The sequence below is a fragment of the Ailuropoda melanoleuca genome, chromosome 2 (genome assembly GCF_002007445.2).
Source record: "Ailuropoda melanoleuca isolate Jingjing chromosome 2, ASM200744v2, whole genome shotgun sequence".
NCBI classification, from domain to species: Eukaryota; Metazoa; Chordata; class Mammalia; order Carnivora; family Ursidae; genus Ailuropoda; species Ailuropoda melanoleuca.
In genome coordinates this window covers 46,548,399-46,570,336 of record NC_048219.1, presented here as the reverse complement: position 1 = coordinate 46,570,336, position 21,938 = coordinate 46,548,399, and the positions used below count along the sequence as shown (strand labels likewise).

The window sequence follows — 21,938 nt, the reverse complement described above, 5'->3', positions numbered from 1 at the left end:
AATGTAAACAGTATTGTGTTTTTAGCTTGTTCATTGCTGGTATATAGGGAAATGATTGACTTTTGTGTATGAACCTTGTATCTGCAACCTGTTATAATCACTTACTCATTCCAGGGTTTAGTGGGGTTTTTGTTTGGTTGGTTGGTTTTGTTTTATTCTGTTTTTTTGTTGATTCTTTTGGATATTCTTTTTTTTTTTTTTACAATATTTAATTTATTTGAGAGAGAGAAAGTGCAGGAGAGAGCAAGTACGAGTGGGGGTTAGGGACAGAGGGAGAGGGAGAAGCAGACTCTTCACTGAGCTGGAAGCTGAGCTTAATGCTAGGACCTTGAGATCATGGTCTGAGCTTAAGGCAGATGCTTAGCCAACTGAGCCACCCAGGCACCCCCTTTTGGATTTTCTATGTAGATGATCATGTCATCTGTAACAGTTTTATTTCCTCCTTCCCAATCTGTGTGTGTGTGTGTGTGTGTGTGTGTGTATAATTTATTTCCTTGCCCTGTCTTATTGAAATAGCTACGACTTTCAATAGAATGTTAAAAAGCAGTGACAAGTTGGGACATCCTTGCCTTGGACCTTATCTTAGTGGGGAAGCTTCTAATTTCTTACCATTAAGTATGATGTTAGCTACAGAATTTTTATAGCTATTTTTATCAAGTTGAGGAAGTTCTCTATTCCTAGATTACTGGGAATTTTTGTCATGAATAAGGTTGGATTTGATCAAATTATTTTTCTCTATCTATTGAAATGTTCATGTGATTTTTCTTTTTTTTCACCTGTTAATGTGATGGATTATACGAATTGATTTTTGAATGTTGAATCAGACTTGCATACCTGGGAAAAATCCCACTTGGTAGATTCTTTGTATACATTGTTGGATTCAATTTACTATAATTTTTTTTCAGGAGTTTTACATCTGTTTTCAGGAGAAATGTTGGTTTGTTCTTTTCCATTCTTGTGATGTCTTTGGCCATAGTGTTAGGATAATGCTGGCTTCATAGAAATAGTTAGGTTTTGTTTCTATCCTCTGAAAGGGATTGTAGGGAATTGGTCTAATTTCTTCCTTAAGTTTTGGTAGCATTCCTCAGTGAATCATATAGGTCTGATGCTTTCTATTTTGAAAGGTTATTAGTTATTGATTCAATTTCTTTCATAAATATCTGCCTATTCAGATTGTCTATTTGTTCTTGTGTGAATCTTCGCAGACTGTGTCTTTCAAGGAATTAGTCCATTTCATCTAGGATATCAAACTTTTGTACGTGGAACTGCTCATAGTGTTTCTTTATTATATTTCTAATGTCCATGGGATCTGTAGTATTGTCCTCTCTTTAATTTCTGATATTAATAATTTGTATCCTCTCTCACTTTTTTTCTTTGCCTGGCTAGAGGCTTATCAATATTGATCTTTCTAAAGAACCAGCCTTTGGTTTTGTGGATTTTCTCTGTTGATTTTCTGCTTTCAATTTCATTGATTTCTCCTGTAATTTTTATTATTTCTTTACTTAAGCCTACTTTGGATTTGATTTGCTCTTTTTTTTTCCTAGTTTCTTAAGGTGGAAATTTAGATTATTGCTTTTAGATTTTTCTTCTTTCATGATAAGTGCATTAAGTGCTCTAAATTTCCCTCTAAGCACTCTTTTGCTACATCCCACAAATTTTGATATGTTGTATTTTTATTTTCATTTAGTTTAAAATATTTTTAAATTTTTCTTGAGTCTTTGGCCCATGTGTTAGAAATGTGTTGTTTATCTCCACATATTTGGGGGTATTCCAACTATCTTTCTGTTATTGATGTGTAGTTTAATTCCATTGTGATCTGGGGCAGACATTGTATAACTTCTGTTCTTTTAAATTTGTTAAGTTGTATTTTAGGCCCAAAATGTAGTCTGTCTTGGTAAATGTTTATGTGAGATTTTGATGAATATACATTCAGGGGTTGTTGGATGAAGTAGTCTGTAGATGTCAATTCTATCCTGTTGGTTGATGGAGTAGTTGTTTTTAACTATGTTCTTACTGATTTTCTGTTGCTAGATCTGTTCATTTTCTGATTGTGGGGTTGAAGTCTCCAACTGTGATACTGGATTCATCTGTTTCTTGCAGTTCTATCAGTTTTGCTTCACCTTTGTTAGGTGCATAAACATTGTTAGTTGCTATGTTTTTTGGAGAAATGACCGTATTATTATTTTGTAATGCCATTCTTTTTTTTTCTTTTTTTTAAAAGATTGTATTTATTTATTTGATACAGAGAGGGAGCAGTCACAAGCAGGCAGTGGGATAGGGAGAAGTAGGCTCCCCAATGAGCAGGGAGCCTGATGTGGGGCTTTATCCTAGGACGTTGGGACCATGACCTGAGCTGAAAGCAGACTCAACCTACTGAGCCACCCAGGAGCCGCTGTCATGCCATTCTTTATCCTGACAAGTTCTCTTGCTTTGAAGGCTGCTCTGTTTAAAGTTAATATAGCTACTACTGCTTTCTTTTGATTGATGTCTGCATGATATAGCTTTCTCTATCATTTTGTATGTACTTACCTTTAAAGTGGGTTTCTTGAGGACAACATGTATTGGGTCTTTTTTTTTTTAATCTCATCTGATAATCTCTCTTAATTGGTTCATTTGGATCTTTGACATTCATAATGGTTGATATATTTGGATTAATATTTGCAATATCTATTCTTATTTTCTATTTGTTGCCATTTTTCTTTGTTTTTGTCTTCTGTCCTTCACTCTTTTTATGGCTTTTGTAGTTTTAAATAAGCATTGTATATGATTCCTTTTCCTTTTATTTCGTAGCATATTGGTTATAGTTCTTATTTTACCATTTTTAGTGGTTGCTCTAAAGTTTGCAATCCACATTTATAATTAATTCAGTTCCATTTTCAAATAACAGTCTACCCTTCCCAGGTAGTGTAAGTACCTTATAATTAGAAAATAAACCTAATTCTTTTCTTCTGTCTCTTACATATTTGCTGCATTAATTTCACTTATATATAAACATTCATGTATGTATGACATATGCCTAAACTTAGATAGTTGCATATATCATTTGCTATTAGTATTTTGACTAAATTTTATGTGTTAGATCATTAAGAATAAGAAAGGATATTTATTTTATGTACACTATATCTTTCCCAATGCTCTTCCTTGCTTTTTATGATCTGAGTTTCTGAACTATATTATATTCCTTTTCTCTAAATAACTTCTTTTAACATTTCTTGTAAGGTAGGTCTACTGGCAACAAATTTCCTCAGTGTTTGTCTATGAAAGTGTTCCTCCTTCATTTTGAAAGGTAATTTCACAGGGTACAGAATTCTAGATTGATGGCTTTTCTTTTTTCTCTCAATACTTTAAATATTTTATTCCATTCTTTTCTTGCATATATGATTTCTTAAGAGGTATTGATTTCTATGCAGATGTTTTCCTAGATTTTTTAAAATTAGTTTGTATTGTTTTATATCCATCTTCTGGCTCATCACCCTTTAGATTTTTCAAGCTTATAGTTTTACACTACAAGCATGGAATAAAAATAAAAGTTGAAAACTGGTGTTTTCACAAAAGCTTTTTAAAATATTTTGGACAGAAATATATAGCCTTCTAAATTTTAGAAAGCAAATACATGTAAAGGATAGAAATTAAGATGTCTTGATTACAAGTGCATCTTTGATTCATTGTTCCGAATGACTTTTTATGTTATTTGAAACATGTGGAATATACCACCAAAATGTAATGTTTTAAGGAATCATTTTTTTATATAAACTTACAAACCAACTAGATTCCATTTTCATTTGCCAGGAGATATATAATATTCTAATTGTTCTAGAACTCCTCTCCTTTATTTTTAAAGTACATTTTGTATGTGATGTAAAATCATGGAAGTCTTCATCAAAACAGTATTGACTTAATGAATTATTTGGCTAAATAAAAAGTATTTTTTAAAAAATAATTGCTGTGTTTATGATGCACTTAAATATTATTACAGACATTCTAAACTAAAAATATTTTGCAACCACAATAGATATAAAATATTACTAGTTATATTTCCTATAGTTAGATTTTTGAAAAAATAAACCTTTATTTTTCCACTTTTTTCATGATTTTATTTCATTTTCAGAATCTTAGCAAAGTTTGTGGTAATTCTGGAGTCTACTGTCCAGAATTCAACTTAATAATGCCATAACTAATGCTTACAAAATAAGTTACTATAACATAGATCACCAAACCAAACATTATATTTTAATATTTTAATATACTCTAAATTTCCAGGGACTGAGTGTGATGCCCAGAGGTCAATGACACAGTCAGAAAAACATTTTTTTTTGGAAATTTCTTTAAAAGATTTAAAGTAAATAAACATGCAGAATAAGAGTTTTTACTTTCCAATGTTTAATTTAGATATTCATTAATTATAACCTCATGCAGTTACTCTTCATATGTTTGCCACCATTTTTTTTTTAATGAAAAAATTGGGAATAAAGGTGAGACTTATAGTTGATGTACATTATAGTTTATAAAGACATGGTTTTCACAGTGTGATTAAAAATGCATGATAATTTTAAAATTAGTACTTTAGTCAATACAAACTAGGTTAGTCAATACAAACTAGGTTAACTGACAGTGATACTGATTTCTTTTTAACAACAGGACTTCTTTGAAATTGTAATTGGAGTCCTGAGGCTTTATGTAATGTGTTGCTATTCTTGAATTTGCCTTGTGAACATTATATTATTTGAACTTGATGATATACACATTTATATGTGCATTTTACAAACTAATTGTAAAATTATCAAAAATCTAAAAGGAACAAAAGTGCCTGGATTCCTCTTTAATTGTCATATTTAAAATTGGCAGTACTTAGTACACAGGCTTTTAAGTAGGTGTAAGAGGAGTTCTCAGTTGCAGCGGTTTTCAGCTTGGTGGGTAGTATAATCATCTGGCCCCAAAGCTGCAAAGATAAGATTTAAGATGTAGACTAATGGGGCCTGAGAATTTGTGTTATTCTAGTTATACTGATGTGCAGTAAAGAATAAGAAATAAAATTAAATGTTGCATGAGAATCCTTACTTCTTTAAACTGATTGGGTTATGTGACAGACCATTTAATTGAATAGTTCGAATAACTGAAAAAAAGCTTATATTTGAATGTAGAATGCTAGTTCTTAAAAAAGTGGAAATATAGTGTACTATATTTAATCTCATAACTTACTAACTACATATTAATCTTTCCTTTAGATAGCAATAACTTGATCTCATCAAATAGTGTTCTACCCTAGAATGTTTTTTAATATTAAGGCTGTTTATCTGTTGGCAAATAAATACTATCAATGGAGATGGATATTGATGTAATAGAGAACACAAATATAAATGATCCTATTATATGAGAAAGATTGATTTTAAGATTATTGCAGAATTCATATCACCAACTAAAAATTCAGTTGAGAATGGCTTAAAAATTAAACTGTATAAAACAAAGATCAGTTAATAGGAACCAAAAATGTTTGCAGGCACCTGGGGTGAGATTCAGTATTTAAGCATTTCATTAACTCTGAATAACCTAGCAGATAAGGAAGAAATATACTTTGTAGGAACCACAGAGTGTTTGGAGACACTTTTTCCCCTCTCACTTAAGACTTGAAAAAACAAGTAAAGAGTTGGTTGTTTTTCATTGTAAAAGACCGTTCATATGATCTGGTTAAAGTTAACATTTATAGAATTTGTAGGTATTTATAGAGAGTTATGGGTTGAGATAATAACAAAATGCTCCCATCCCCAAATATTTGAGAATATAATCAAGTATTATAATATTTTTTTATAAATGTACTTACTGAAAATATATTTATTTTGATTTATTTTTCTTCTGTTTACTTTGGATTTAATTTGCTCTTCTTGATTTAGTTTCCCAAGGTGGAAACTTAAATTATTGACTTTGTATCTTCTTTTCTAATATGTGAATTCAATGCTGTAGATTACTGTCTAAGCCCTGCTTTCACTGCAGCCCACAAATTTTGATAAGGTGCATTTTCATTTAGCTCAAAATAATTTTGAATTTATTTTGAGCCATATGTTATTTAGAAATACTTTATCTCCATGTATTTTGATATTTTCCGGCTATCTTTCTTTTATTGTTATCTAGTTTCATTCCACTGTGTTCTGAGACAGACATTGTATGCTTTCTGTTCTTTTAAATTTGTTAAGCTATGTTTTTAGCCCAGATTATGTTCTATCTTGGCAAATATTCCATGTAAACTTGAGAAGAATGTATAATCTTCTGTTGTTGGATAAAGTAGATTGTGTCAGTTATCCAGTTGACCAATGGTATTGTGGACTTCAACTATGTCCTTACTGATTTTCTGCCTGCTGAATCTATTTATTTCTGATAGAGGGATGTTGAAGTTTCCGAATCTAATAGTGGATTCATTGGTGTCTCCTTTTCATTTCTCTCAGTTTTGTCTTAGGTGTTAATGCCGTTTTTAGGCACATGCACGATAAGGATTGTTATGTCTTCTTGTAGAATTGTCCTTTTATCATTTGTATTACCCCACCTTATGCCTGATAATTTTCCTTGCTCTGAAATCTGCTCTGTCTGAATTATTAAAGCTTTTTTAGCTTTCTTTTGATTAGTGTTAGCATGGTATACCTTTCTCCATTACTTAACTTTTTTTTTTTACCTTTTTAATGTGTGCCACAGAAGAATGAATATTTTTAATTGAAAATTAATTAACATACCATAAAACTCAGTCCTTTAAACTGTACAATTCAGTGAAAACATTCCTTTTTTTGTGAAAAATATTTCTAAACAAAAACAATGACTTAGTTATTTATCAACAACTTTTCCTGTGGTTAACTATTCTACAGTATCAGTTTTAATGCTTTCATAGTATTCCATTGACTGTATTAAATAGTTTATTTAGTTAATTATACCATTTAAGACATTAAGGATTTTTTGGTATTAAATGAATATCTATATATACTATCTTTTTTTCATATCCATCATTTTTATTATACTTTTTAATTGGGGTGTAATTGACACATAATATCATATTTGTTCCAGATATACAGCATAATGTATTTGTATATATTGTGAAATGATCAGCACAGTTAGTTAACATCCCTCATCATGTGTAGTTACAAAAATTTTTTTTTCATGTGATGAGTACTTTTAAGATGTACTCTCTAGCAACTCTCAAATATGCAATACAATGTTATTAACCAAAGTCATCAGGCTGTGCATTACCTCCTCTTGACCTATTTATTTTATAACTGAAAATTTGTACCATTTGACCTCTTGTCCTATTTTGCCAACCCCTACCCCTGCCTCTGTACCACCAATCTGTTTGTATATATGAGTTTGATTTTTTGTTTTTATCTTCAAATGCCACGTATGAATGAGATCATCCAGCAATTGTTTTTCTTTGTCTGATTTATTTCACTTGGTATAATGCGATCAGGGTCCATCCATGTTGTTGCAAATAGCAGGATTTCATTCTTTCTTATGGCTGAATAATACTCCATTTTATGTATATGCCACATTTTCTTTATACATTTATCTGTCTGTGGACACTTAGGCTGCTTACATGTCTTGGATATAGTAAATGATGCTGGAATGAATATGGGGGGTGCATATATCTTTTTGAGTCAGTGTTTTCCTTGTCTTCAGATAAATATTGAGAAGTAGAATTGTTGGATCATATGGTAGTTGCATTTTTATTTTTTTGAGGAAACTCTATACCGTTTTCCGCGGTGATTGTACCAATTTTCATTCCCATTAGCAGTGCGTAAGGGTTCCCTTTTCTCTACATCCTTGCAAACACTTGTTACTTCCTATCCTTTGGACAATGGCTATTCTAGCAGGTATGAAGTGATATCTCATTGTGGTTTTGATTTGTATTTCCCTGATGATTATTGATGGTGATCATCTCTTAGTGTACCATGTTGGCCATCTGGACATTTCTTTAGGAAATGTCTATTTAGATTCACTGCCCATTTTTAATTGGATTTTATTTTGGTATTGAGTTGTGTGAGTTCTTTATATATGTTGGATATTATCCCCTTATTACATATATGATTTGCATACATTTTCTTCCATTCAGTAACTTACCTTTTCATTTTTTTGATGGTTTCCTTTGCTGTGCAGAAGCTTCTTAGTTTGATGTATTTTTACCTGATGTATTTTTTGCTTTTGTGTCCTTTGCTTTTTGTGTCAAAACCAAGAATCACCGCCAATGCTGTTGTGAAGAAGTGTACTGCCTCTGTATTCTTTTAGGAGTTTTAGGTTTTAAGTTCAAGTCTTTATTTTGAGTTAATTTTTGTGTATGGTATAAGATAGTGGTCTAGTTTTATTCTTTTGCATGTTGCTGTTCCAGTTTTCCTGACAACATTTATTGAGGAAACTCTCCTTTCCTCATTGTATATTCTTTTTTTTTTTTTTAAGATTTTATTTATTTATTTGACAGAGATAGAGACAGCCAGCGAGAGAGGGAACACAAGCAGGGGGAGTGGGAGAGGAAGAAGCAGGCTCATAGCAGAGGAGCCTGATGTGGGGCCTCGATCCCGTAACGCCGGGATCACGCCCTGAGCCGAAGGCAGACGCTTAACCGCTGTGCCACCCAGGCGCCCCTCCTCATTGTATATTCTTGGCTGTTATGTTATAAATCAATTGACCATCTATGTGTGGGTTTATTTATGGTCTCTCTATTCTGTTGCATTTAACTATATATATATATATTTTATGCCAATACCATACAGTTTTGATTACTATAGCTTTGTAATGCAGTTTGAAATTAAGGAGCATAATGCCTCCACCTTTGTTCTTTTTCAAGATTGCTTTGGCTATTTAGGCTTTTTTGTGGTTTTATACGAATTTAGGATTGTTTGTTATATTTCTGTAAAAAATGCCATTGGAAATTAGCTAGAAATTGTGCTGCATGTGTAGATTGCTTTGGGTAGTATGGTCATTTAACAATGTTAATTCTTCCAGTTCATGAGCATGAAATAGCTTTCCATTTATTTGTCTCTTTTTCAGTTTAATTAATTAATTAATTTAAGCATATGGGTCTTTTCCTTCCATTGCTAAATTTATTCCTAGGTATTCTTTTCTTTTTGATGCAATTTTAAACAGGATTGTTTTATTAAATTCTCTTTCTGATAGTTGATTATTAGTGTATAGGAACACAACAGATTTTTGTTGCTTTTGTTTCTTGCACCTATACTGAATTCCCTTATTCACAGAGTTTTTTGGTGGAGTCTCCAGGGTTTTCTATATATAAAACATCCAATTTGGATGTTTTTTATTTCTTTCTTGCCTAATTGCCTAATTGCTCTCTAGACTGCTAATACTATGTTGAATAAAAGTAGTGAGAGTGGGCATCCTTGTCTTGTTCCTGATCTTAGGGGAAAAGCTTTTAGCTTTTACTGTTGTGTATGATGTTATCTGTGGATTTGTTGTATATGGCCTTTATTATGTTGAGTTATGTTCTGTCTATACCCTTTGTTGAAATACTCAGTTTATCATAAATTAATGTTGAATTTTGTCAGGTGCTTTTTCTGCAGCTGTCAAGATGATCATATGATTTTTACCCTTCGTTTTGTCAAAGTGTTGTATAATCACATGTATTGAATTGTGGATGTTGATCTATCCTTTATTGCCAGGCATAAATCCCACTTCATTATGGTGTATGATCCTTTTAATGCATTGTTGAACTTGGTTTGTTAATATCTTGTTGAGGATTTTTGCATCTGTGTTCATCAGAGATAATGGTCTATGACTTTTTTTTGTAGTGTCCATCTCTAGTTTTGGTATCAGGATAATGCTGATCACATAAAATGAGTTTGGAATGTTTTCTCCTCTCCTTGTTTAGAAGAGTATAAGAAGGATTGGTATTAATTGTTTGAATATTTGGTAGAATTCACCCCATCACTTTACTTTTAATTTATATTTGTCTGTACATTTAAAGTACGATTCCCAGACAATATATAGTTGACGTGATTTTTTGATACACTCTAACTTTGATCCACGATGTCTTTGTGTTGGTGCTTTGACCATTGATGTTTAAAGCAATTATTTCTATAGTTGAATTAATATCTACTATATTTGATACTGTTTTTTATTCATTGCTCTTGTTTGTGTTCCAATTTTAGCCTTCTACTCTTTTCTGCCTTTTGTGGTTTAATTGAGCATTGTATACGATTTCATTTTCTATCTTATCTCAGCATATTTATTTTCTTTTTTTCATTTTTTTATTAGTTGCCCTTGAGATTGCAATAATTGAAGTCCACTCTCAAATAACATATACTACTTCACATGTGGTGTAAATATCATTTAATAACAAGATATTTCTAATTCCTCCCTCTTGTTCTTGTTTCATTGCTGCCATTCATTTTATTTATATATATGACAAAAATATACATATTTATGCATAGATAATCAAATACACTTTTGCCATTAGTATTTGAGTGAACTGTTACCTGTCAGATAAACTAGGAATAAGAAGAATAAAAGCTTTTTATTTTATCTTCACTTGTTTCTTCCCCACTGCTCTTCTTTTCTTTATATAGATCTGAGTTTCTGAACTATATTATTTTCTTTCTAACAAACTGCTTTTAACATTTCTTGCAAGGCAGATCTATTGGCAACAAATTCCCTCAATTTTTGTTTGTCTGAGGGTCTTTGTTTTCCACCCACTTTTAAAAGACAATTTCACAGGTCATAGTTTTTTATATTGGCAACCAACGGTTTACTCTGTTTAAATGGTTTCAACTTCTTTAGATTTTACATTAAATGAGATCATACAGTTTTTGTTTTTCTCTGACTTATTTCATTTACTATAAACCCTTTAAAATCCGTCTATATTGTAGAAAATGGCAGGAGTTCCTTCTTTCTCATGGGTGAACAATATTCCATTGTGCATGTATGTATGTATTGTGTAAAAAATATATATAACTATTACATTTATTACATTTTTTTAGCTGTTCATCTGTCAATGGGCATGTAGGTTGTTTCCATACCTTGGCTGTTGTAAATAATGCTGTAATGAACATGGGAGATGCTGATATCTCTGCGAGATAATTATTTCATTCCCTTTGGATATAAACACAAAGTGGAATTGCTAGATCATATGGTAGTCCCATTTTTAATTTTTTGAGGAACCCCCATACTATTTTCCATAGTTGCTATATCAGTTCACATTCTTACCAACAGTGCTCAAGGGTTTGTTCCCTCTTCTCCACATTTTCCCCAATGATGTTTCTTGTCTTTTTGAATATAGAAATTCTACCATGTATGAGGTAGTATCTCATTATGGTTTTGATTTGCATTTCCCTGATGATTAGTGATGTTGATCATCTTCTTATATATGTGTTGACCATTTATATATCTTTTTTTGGAAAATAATAGTGTTCAAGTCCTCTGCCTATTTTAAATTAGATGATGATGATGGTGATGATGATGATTATTGCTACTGATTTGTATGAGTTCCTTTTATATTTGAATATTTAACCCTTATTAGATTAATTGCAAATATTTTCTCACATTCCATAGTTTGCCTCTTCATTTTGTTTATTGTTTCTTTTCTGTGCAGAAGCTTCTTAGTGTGATGTAGCCCTACTTGTTGATTTTTGCTTTTGTTGCCTTTGATTTTGGTGTCATATCCAAAATTCATTGCCACGACCAGTGTCAAGGAGTTTTTTCCTTATGCTTTCTTCTAGGAGTTTTTATGGTTCCCGGTCCTATATTTAAGTCTTTTGATTTAATTTTTGAGTTAATTTTGAGATATTTTTATAAGTGATGTAAGAGGTCAGATTTAATTCTTTTTCCAGGGAATATCCAGTTTTCTCAACACCACTTATTAAAGATATTGTCCTCTCCCCATTGAGCTGTCTTTGTTCCCTTGTCAAATATTAGTTGACCATATATGGATAGGTTTATTTCTGGGCTCTCTATTCTTTCAAATTGGTCTGTGTACCTGTTTTTATGCCAGTACCATACTGTTTTGATTACTGTGTAATTGTAATATGTTTTAAAGTCAGGAAGTATGAGCCCTCCAGCTTCATTTTCTTTTTCAAGATTGTTTTGCCTAATTGAGTTTCTTGGGTTGTTGTTGTTTTTGTCCCATATGAATTTTAGGATTATTTTTCCTATTTCTTTGAAAAATGCCATTTGAATTTTAATAAGAATTACTTTGAATCTGTAGATAGCTTAGGATAGAATGGACATTTTAAGAGTATTAACTGTTCCTGAGCACAGGATCTTTCCATTTGTTTGTGTCTTTAATTTCTTTCATTAATGTCTTAGAGATTTCCGTGTACAGATCTTTTACCTCTTTGGTTATATTTATTCCTTAAGTACTTTATACTTTTTAATGCTATTATAAGAGGATTTGTTCCTTTATTTCTTTTTCAGATACCTCATTGTTAGTATATATAAAATGAAACTGACTTTTGTATGTTTATTTTGTGCCCTCATCTTTACTGAATTTGTTTATTCTAACAATTTTCATGGAGTCTTGAGGATTTTCCATATATAATATCATGTTATATGCCAACAGTGAATCATGGAACACTACATCAAAAACTAATGATGTACTGTATGGTGATTAAAAAAAGAAAATAAATATGTTATCTGCAAACAGAAAACTTACTTCTTCCTTCCTTATTTGGATTCCTTTTCTTAACTGATCACTCTAGCTAGGATTTCTAGTCTTATGTTGAATAGGAATGGTGAGAGTGGGGACTTTTGCTTTTTTCCTGATCTTAGAAAAAAATCTTTCAACCTTTCACCATTGAATAGAATGTTAGCTGTTGACTTACCATATATGGCCTTTGCTATGTTGAATTGTAATCCTTTTATACCCTCTTTGTTTAGAATTTTCATCATGTAAGGATTTGATTCATCAAATGCTTTTTTCTGCATCTATTGAGATGATCATATGATTTTTGTCTTTTGTACCATTAATAAGATACATTGTACTGATCGATTTGTGTTGTTGAACCATTCTTGCATCCCAGGGATAAATCCCACTTGTACATGGATTTGATTTTTTTAAAATGCTGTTGAACTTGATTTGCTAGAATTTTGTACAGAAATTTTGCATGTATATTCATTAGGGATATTGGCTTGTATTTTTCTTTTTTTCTAGTACCCTTATCTGCCTTTGGTATCAGGGTAATGATGGCCTTGTAAAATGAGTTTGGAGGTGTTTTATCCTGTTCAACTCTTTGGAAGAGTTTGAAAAGGACTGGCATTCATTCTTCTTTAAATGTTTGATAGAATTTGCCAATTAATCTCTCTGTTGCTGACCTTTTCTGTGTTGGGAGGTTTTTAATTATTGATTCAATCTTCTTACAAGTAATTAGTCTGTTCAGATGTTCTTTTTTCTTTAGGAATAAGTCTTAGTAGACTGTTTCTAGGAATTTATCCATTTCTCCTAGGTTGTTTAATTTGTTGGTGTATAATTGTTCATAGTATTCTCATAATTCTTTGTATTCTTTGATATCAGTACAATGTCCTCTCTTTAATTTCTAACTTTATTTATTTGGGTCCTCCTTTTTTTTAGTGGTGGTTGTTGTTAAATCTAGCTAAAGGTGGCCAATTTTGTTTATTCTTTCAAAACCCAACCCTTAGTTTTGTTGATCTTTTCTTATTTTCTTTATTTCATTTATTTCTGCTCTGATCTTTTTAATTTCCTTTGTTCTGCTAACTTGGGTATAGTTTATTGTTTTTTCTCTAGTTCCTAGAGGTAAGAAGTTAGCTTTTTTTGAGTTTTTTTTTTTTTAAATGTATGCATTTATCACCATAAGATTCCTGGTTAGAATTGCTTTTGCTGCATTCTGTATGTGTTATGTTTTTTTCGATTTTTTCATTTGTTTCCTTTTTCCAATTTTGTTTGTTTTCCAATTTTTCAGTTTTCAGTTGTTTCCAGTTTTTTTTTTTAATTTCACTTTGATTTCTTCTTTGACCCATTGATTATTCAGGAATAGAAGTCTTAATATTTTCTTCCTCTAAATTTACTATTTCTCTGAGGAAAGTAAAAAAAAAAAAAAGCCATATTTATTGAAACATGATTCAGTTCTAGGTCCCATGCTAAACTATGAAAACTACAAAACAAGTGCCCTCCTGACCTCAGGGTGTATGTAATTTAATTGGAAAGACAACAATTAAATTATATAACATATAAATATACAATTTCTAAATTGGGGATGTAGGCATGGTACACGAATGTAAATGACTAAGAGTTAATTAGACAATGATTTGCTGAAGAGGGTTACACCAGGAAAGAAGTAGGTATGACATCCTTAAATAGCAGGGTTCAGCATAGCAAAGTTCAGCATATTTCATTAAGAATCCATTATTGTTAACTGTTTAGACTTCTAATTATTTAATTAAAAATTAATATTTCAACAATTCTATTTTACTTCACCACATAGTTAATTTTATTGTTTTCATGGAGTTTACATTTAAACATAAAATAATTAGGCAACCTAGATTTTTTAAAAATTCTGAAGCCATGAAATTTTAGTTCCCAAATCATTTTGGTATTTAATATTGCAAAAGATTTTTTAATATGTTTTTAATTGGCATATTTGTAATTAAAACTAGGAAGTCATTGTCCAAAATGAATAAAAAGATATTCAATTAAGTACTGTCATGAAGATTATCTCAAATTTGGATTTGTATGACTTAATAATTTCTTCCTTAGAATATATGTCTTATTTGTATGAAAAAATTTTCAAGTGAGGCAATGATACTAATCATACTAACTCAGTAGGTATTATTTAAAAAATTATTTTGAACATATTTAGGCATTTTGGGGAAGGGGGCAATGTTATCTTATGTTTCAGTATCAATTAATTTCACAAAAGTGTTGGTGATTGTCACAGAGTAAGTAACAAGGTTGATCAATTAATAGCTAAAGATAGAATGCTTAAGCAATTGTACAACCTTTCATTTAGTCGGATTATCTAGTATGTCTGAGATCAATAAAGGAAATAGAAAAAATTCTACTTTTGAATAATACCAGTGGCAGATTATTGACATCATGTTCAAGTGACATACAAATCACATTAATACAGAACAGTTTAAAATAAAACTCTTTCATTGCTTGTGATGAGTTTAAAGACAGTAACTATACTCAGTAACACTATTTAGAATCCCCGAAAATAAATGCTAGGAGGATTATATCTTCTACAAAGAAATATCAGAATAAACTATTAGAGATGGAATAATCTGTGTGAACAATGGATGCTTGAAATAATAATTTATCTATGTGTCACTGTCTGTACACACACGTGTACCAGTGCATTGACAAAAGATAAGTCAGCTTCAGCTTTATGTGAGGAAATGGGATCTCTCTGCTGTTCCATGTTGATGTGTTTTGTTTATCCAGAGATTTTGCTATGAGCTACGATCTAAAACACTTTAACTTTAGTTAATGCATTAAGATTGGATCATAAATTATAACAAATATACAACACTAATGCAAGATGTTAATAGGGGGAACTGATGGTGATGGTGTATATGGGATCTCTGTGTACTTTCAATTTTTCTGTAAACCTAAACAGCTCTAAAAAAATTATGTCTACTAATTTAAAAAATCACTTGGCTAAAAAAAGAAAGGAAAAAGTAGTTTGGTATATGACTCTCACTTTGCAGATTTCTGACAGAATTGCTATTGACTCAAAAATTGAATTCTATAGCTGAAACTTTTGAGCACCCCATTGTCTTGAAACATCCTGATTTATGCCCGAGATATGGTCTCTCATAAACCCCTGTTATAAACAAGAGTTTGCCTGTATTAGGCCAAAATGGAAAAAATAGGTTTTTGAAAGGAGTGCCTGAGGAAAGACTTAAGGTCTTTTCTAAATAGGGAGTCCAAATGATGGGATACTTATACATTGCCTTTCATTTCAGGACTTACAGACTTTGATAAGTTTGTAAAGATTTATTCACATCTGTATTTTATGTCAGGGTCTTTATATTTGGAAAATTGTTTTACTTGTACTTGAAGGCTAGTCTTTCTCAAGGTGTCTATGACTTACCCAGGTGCATGCTCAATTACAGATTCCTTGGCCCTTAGCCCAGAGATGCTGATAATGTAGATATGATATGTGGCCTAGGAATATGCTTTCTGTTTAATTCCTTAGGTGGTACTTAAGAGTTTGAAGATTACAATTCTAGGCTTTGGCTAGGATATAAAAAGTACTTCATCTCTTGAAAGAGTGTGAGGGTTTATCTGGATTTCCACATTTGTTTTCATTTGAATTATGCTAACCTAGTTTACTTCCACATGGGAGAGATAATTCCAATAGGGAAGGTAGTTAATCTTACTAAATGCTCTCAGATAGGCCACTTGAGTTCAAATATTCTCTTCTAAACTATCACTGGGTGACTGTGTTTTGTGAAAGTTAAAATTACCTACAGTAAGGGAAATTTCAAAGATATGAGAAATACTATGTAAAATTACATTAAAGAGCTTTGATCCAGAAAGTTTTCATAAACTTAAATTAGTCAAATTTTAAAACTGTTAGAATTCCAGATCTTAATTGCCTACTTGAATTGAACATAAAAATAAATAATGTGATTGCAAATTGTCTCTAAGAAATTTATAACAGTTGAAACCCTGTATTGCGCCTTAATTTCATTTAGTTACATTTTTCAGCCTCTTACACAAATGTTAGCACTATCCTGACTTGGAAGTTTATCATTCAGTGCATTTCTTTATTTAGAATAATATTTAAACAGAATTATTATACAAGGTATAATAAGGTGTAATTTTCTTTGTTTTAGTTTTCTTGCCTAGAAGTGATGTTTTTCTCTTAACCGTTTCACTGAATTCCATATTCTTTAAGTATTCTAGGAAAAAGGAATTTTTTTTTCCTTTTACTGATTGATTAGTTGATTGGCAAGGACAATGATAACATTTTTGATTTGTAGTTATATAAATTTCATACTTTTAAAATGCTTTGAATTAGAAGGTTTTATGGGATTAATTGTTTTGAATTTTTTGAGTATAGTTGATACATGATATTACGTTAGTTTCAGTTATACAACTTAGTGATTTAACAATTTTATACATTATGCTATGTTCATCACGTATGTAGCTACCATCTGTCCCATTACATCACTATTACAATTCCATTGACTGTATTCCTTATGCTGTGTCTTTTATTCATATGACTTATTCATTCCGTAACTGGAGGCCTATATTTCCCTCTCCCCTTCACCTACTTTGCCCAGCCCCCTCTTGTCTGGCAACTATCAATTTATTCTCTGATTTATAGGTCTGATTGTGCTGTTTTTGTTTCTTTATTCTTTTTTTTTTTTAGATTTCACTTACAAATTAGATTATTTTTTTCACCTTTTTTACCCATTGTATTCTCACTAACTTTAGCAAATTTTTTGTTTGTTTTCAGATTTATTTTTGGAAGTTGAAAAACCTTTTCTAAGCTATTTCCCATTTTTCCTAGATGTTTCATGGAACAATAACAGAAGAGCTAACCAGTCATGAAGAATGGAGTCACTATAATGAAAACATGATAGAAGATCAAAAAGATTTTGTTTTTGTGAAGTTCAGTGGCCTTCATTTAAAATCTATGGAAAATTTGCAATCCTGTATCTCTCTTAGAGTATGCATCTTCTCAAACAATTTTATTACAGATATTCGTCCACTTCAAAGTTGTATAAAATTAGTCAAACTTGATCTCCATGGAAATCAGGTAAGCAATAGACATTTTAGATATTTGCATATAAATGAAATTGATATTTAAAAACACACTATCTATCCCAGTATTTCTCCCAATTTTTTATAAAAAATATATACGAAAATTTAAAAATAAATAGAATATATAGAAATACAAAATGTAAAATTTAAGGGCCGCCTCGCTGGCTCAGTTGGTAGAACAAGTGACTCTTGATCTTTGGGTCATGAGTTCGAACCCCACGTTGGATGTGGAGATTACTTTAAAAAATTTTTGAATTTCAAGAAAACTTTTGAGTTAGAAATATAGAAACACTGTGTTATTTGGTATATTTTAATTCTTAAATTAACAGTCTGGATTAAAAATGCTCTGGCCTTTAAAATTTTTTTTTAAATAATGTTTATTTTGTTATATTAGTCACCATACAGTACAACCCCAGTGGCCTTTTAAATTTTTAATGACATAGTTGACATATAACATTGTATTAAGTTCATCTGTACAACATGATGATTGGATATATGGCACATTTTCTTTATCCATTTATCTGTCTGTGGACACTTAGGCTGTTTACAGGTCTTGGCTATAGTAAGTGATGCTAGAATTAATATGGGGGGGGTACATATATCTTTTTGAGTCAGTGTTTTCCTTGTCTTCAGATAAATATTGAGAAGTAGAATTGTTGGATAATATGGTAGTTGCATTTTTATTTTTTTTTGAGGAAACTCTATACTGTTTTCTGCAGTGATCGTACCAGTTTTCATTCCCATTAGCAGCGCATAAGGGTTCCCTTTTCTCCACATCCTTGCAAACACTTGTTATTTCTTGTCCTTTGGATAATGGCCATTCTAGCAGGTGTGAAGTGATATCTCATTGTGGTTTTGATTTGTATTTCCCTGATGATTATTGATGGTGATCATCTCTTCGTGTACCATGTTGGCCATCTGGATGTTTTCTTTAGGAAATGTCTAGATTCACTGCCCATTTTTAATTGGATTTTATTTTGGTATTGAGTTGTATGAGTTCTTTATATATGTTGGATATTATCCCCTTATTACATATATGATTTGCATACATTTTCTTCCATTCAGTAGCTTGCCTTTCCATTTTTTTGATGGTTTCCTTTGCTGTGCAGAAGCTTCTTAGTTTGATGTATTTTTACCTGATGTATTTTTGCTTTCGTGTCCTTTGCTTTTTGTGTCAAAACCAAAAATCACCACCAAGGCTGTTGCAAAGAAGTGTACTGCCTATGTTTTCTTTTAGTTTTATATTTTCAGGTCTTAGGTTTCAGACTTTAATCCATTTTGAGCTAATTTTCGTGTATGGTATAAGATAGAGGTCCAGTTTCATGGCTTTTTTATTTTTTTAACATGTTGCTGTCCAGTTTTCCTAACACAATTTATTGAAGACTACCCTTGTGCTTGCTTTGGCAGCGTATATACTAAAAATGGAATGATACAGAGAAGATTAGCATGGCTGTGGTGCAAGGATGATATGCAAATTTGTGAAAAGACTGCCCTTTCCCCATTGTATATTCTTGACTCCATCATGAATCAACTGACCATATATTCATGGGTTTATTTCTGGTCTCTGAGTTCTGTTACATTGATCTTTGTGTCTGTTTTTATGCCAATGCCATACTGTTTTGATTACTGTAGGTTTTTAATATAGTTTAAAATCAGGGTGCATGATGCCTCCAGTTTTATTCTCTTTCAGGATTGCTTTGGCTATTCAGGATCTTCTGTGTTTCCATATACATTTTGGGATTCTTTTTTCTATTTCTGTGAAAAATGCCTTTGGAATTTAGAAGGGATTACACTGAATATGTAGATTGCTTGGGGTAGTATTTTTTAACAACTTTTATTCTCTCAGTCCAGAGCATGGAATATCTTTCCATTTATTTGTCTCTTACACTTTCTTTCATCCAGGCCTCATAGTTTTCAGTATGCAGATCTTTCACCTCCTTGGTTAAATTCATTCTAGGTATTTTACTCTGTTTGATGCAATTTTAAATGGGTTTGTGTTCTTAATTTTTCTTTCTTATAGCTTATTATTAGTGTATAGAAATGCAGCAGATATTTGTATATTTATTTTGTATCCCACAACTTTATTAATTGATTTATTAGTTGTAAGAATTTTTTGGTGAAGTAATGTGTCATCTGCAAATGCTGACAGCTTTGTTTCTTCCTTTCTGATTTGCATGCCTTTTGTTTCTTTTCCTTGATTAATTACTCTGGCTGGAACTTTTAACACAGGGTTGAATAAAAGTGGAAAGAGTGGACATCCTTGCCTTGTACCTGATCTTAAAGAAAAGCTTTCAGTTTTCACCATTGAATATGATGTTGTCTGTGGGCTTGTCATATGTGGCCTTTATTATGTTGAGGTCCATTCCCTCTGTATCTACATATAGATACTGTTGAGAGTTTTTATCATGAATAAATTTTGAGTTTTGTCAAATTCCTTTTCTCTATCTATTGAGATGATCATTTGATTTTTTTCCTTCATTTTTGTTAATGTGGTATATCACATTGATTGATATGGCTCCTTAAATCTTTATGTTTAGAAAATTTTAGAATTAGCCTACTACAAAGGAATTTTTACTGAACAAAGTATATATGTCTATTCATTTAATTATACTGATAATGATAACCTATTCCAGATGAACAATGTATTATGTTTTTACTCCAGTCACCATTGGATAATTAAAGATTCTTTTTCAGCTTTTTAATGAGAAATTTGCCATTTTGGAAAATACTTAATTTTAGAAGATGTTTAATGTTTTTCCATTTTCCATGTAATTTATAGAAAATTAATATTTGTATTTAAGATGTTATTATTAATAATATTTCAGATAAAGAGTCTACCAGATACCAAATTTTGGAGTGGATTGAAGAAACTAAAACTTCTCTATCTTCATGACAATGGGTTTGCAAAGTTAAAGAATATATGTATGTTATCTGCCTGTCCAAGTCTCATTGCCCTCACTATGTTCGATTGTCCAGTGAGCCTTAAAAAGGGATACAGACATGTTCTTGTCAACAGTATATGGCCTCTCAAAGCACTGGATTATCATGTTATTTCTGATGAAGAAATAATTCAGAACTGGCATCTTCCTGAAAGATTCAAAGCATATAACCACAGACTTTTCTTTAATTTCTGCCCTGCTTTGAAAAAGGTAATGTATCATTTATCTAAAATTTCATAAACTAGTGAATACATTAGTAATATCTTATATCTGAGAATTTACAGAAGCGTTTATGCCTACTGAATAAAAATTGCTGCGCATAAAAATATCAAACTATAGAGAAACAAATATATTCTTGGTTTCTATTATTTTTAATAGCTTTAAGAAGGTAAAGCTTATACTATAAAAATCACTCATTTTATATGTATGATTTAATGATTTTAGTAAATTAATGTTGCTTTATAACCATCTCCACATTCCAGTGTTAGAAATTTCCACCACTCCAAAAGTTTCCCTCTTTCCCATTTGCAGTTAATCTCGACTCCGACCCCCAGTCTTAGGTATCATTGGTCTGGTTTCTGTTTCTACAAATTTGCTTTTCTAAACATTTTATATGAATCAAGTCATACCATATATAGTCTTATGCAGCTGCCTTCATTCACTTAGTGTGATGTGTTTGAGGCTCATTTATGTTATAGCATGTATATGTAGTTACTTTTGATTGCTGAGTAATTTTCCATTATATGAATATAGTACATTTTTTTGTTCATTCACCAGTTGATGACATTTAGATTATTTTTAGTTTTTGCTATTTTGAATGATGCTGTTATGAACACTGACATATGTTTTTGTGTAGACATTTGTTTTCATTTTTCTTGGGTAGATTCTTAGGAGTGTAATTGTTGGTATGTATGGTAAGTTTATGCTTAATTTTGTAAGAAACCCAATTGCTTTCTAAAACAGTAGAAACTAAAATGCATGAGGGTTCTAGTTTCTGTATGTCCTTTCAAACACTTAGTATTTTTTGTATTTTACACTGTAGACATTCTAGTAGGTATAAAGTAGTATTCTATTTTGGTTTTAATTTTTATTTCCCTAATGAGTAATGGTGATAAGTATTTTTCATCTGCTTATCAATTATACATATACTTTTGTCAAATGTCTACATAAATTTTTTGCTCATTTTAAAAGTGGGTTGTTTGTTTTATTATTGTGTTGTAAGGGTAGATATATAGACTTAAATCCTTTATCAGATATATGTATTGCAAATATTTTTTTCTCAGCCTGTAGCT

General features: G+C 31.2%; 1 protein-coding gene and 1 non-coding gene across 2 annotated transcripts in view; both read left to right on the top strand.

The window, feature by feature from the left end:
* The window catches only part of LRRIQ3 (leucine rich repeats and IQ motif containing 3), a 194,614-nt gene that overhangs the window by 5,761 nt on the left and 166,915 nt on the right, over positions 1 to 21,938 (top strand). The window contains exons 2-3 of the mRNA XM_034643783.1: positions 17,454 to 17,702; positions 20,533 to 20,856. Of these exons, the coding sequence (XP_034499674.1) occupies positions 17,454 to 17,702; positions 20,533 to 20,856 (573 nt within the window). The remainder of the gene's footprint in view (positions 1 to 17,453; positions 17,703 to 20,532; positions 20,857 to 21,938) is intronic.
* Positions 19,099 to 19,205, top strand: LOC117801240. The gene has a single exon (XR_004623767.1). It is a non-coding gene; the product is annotated as a U6 spliceosomal RNA (small nuclear RNA).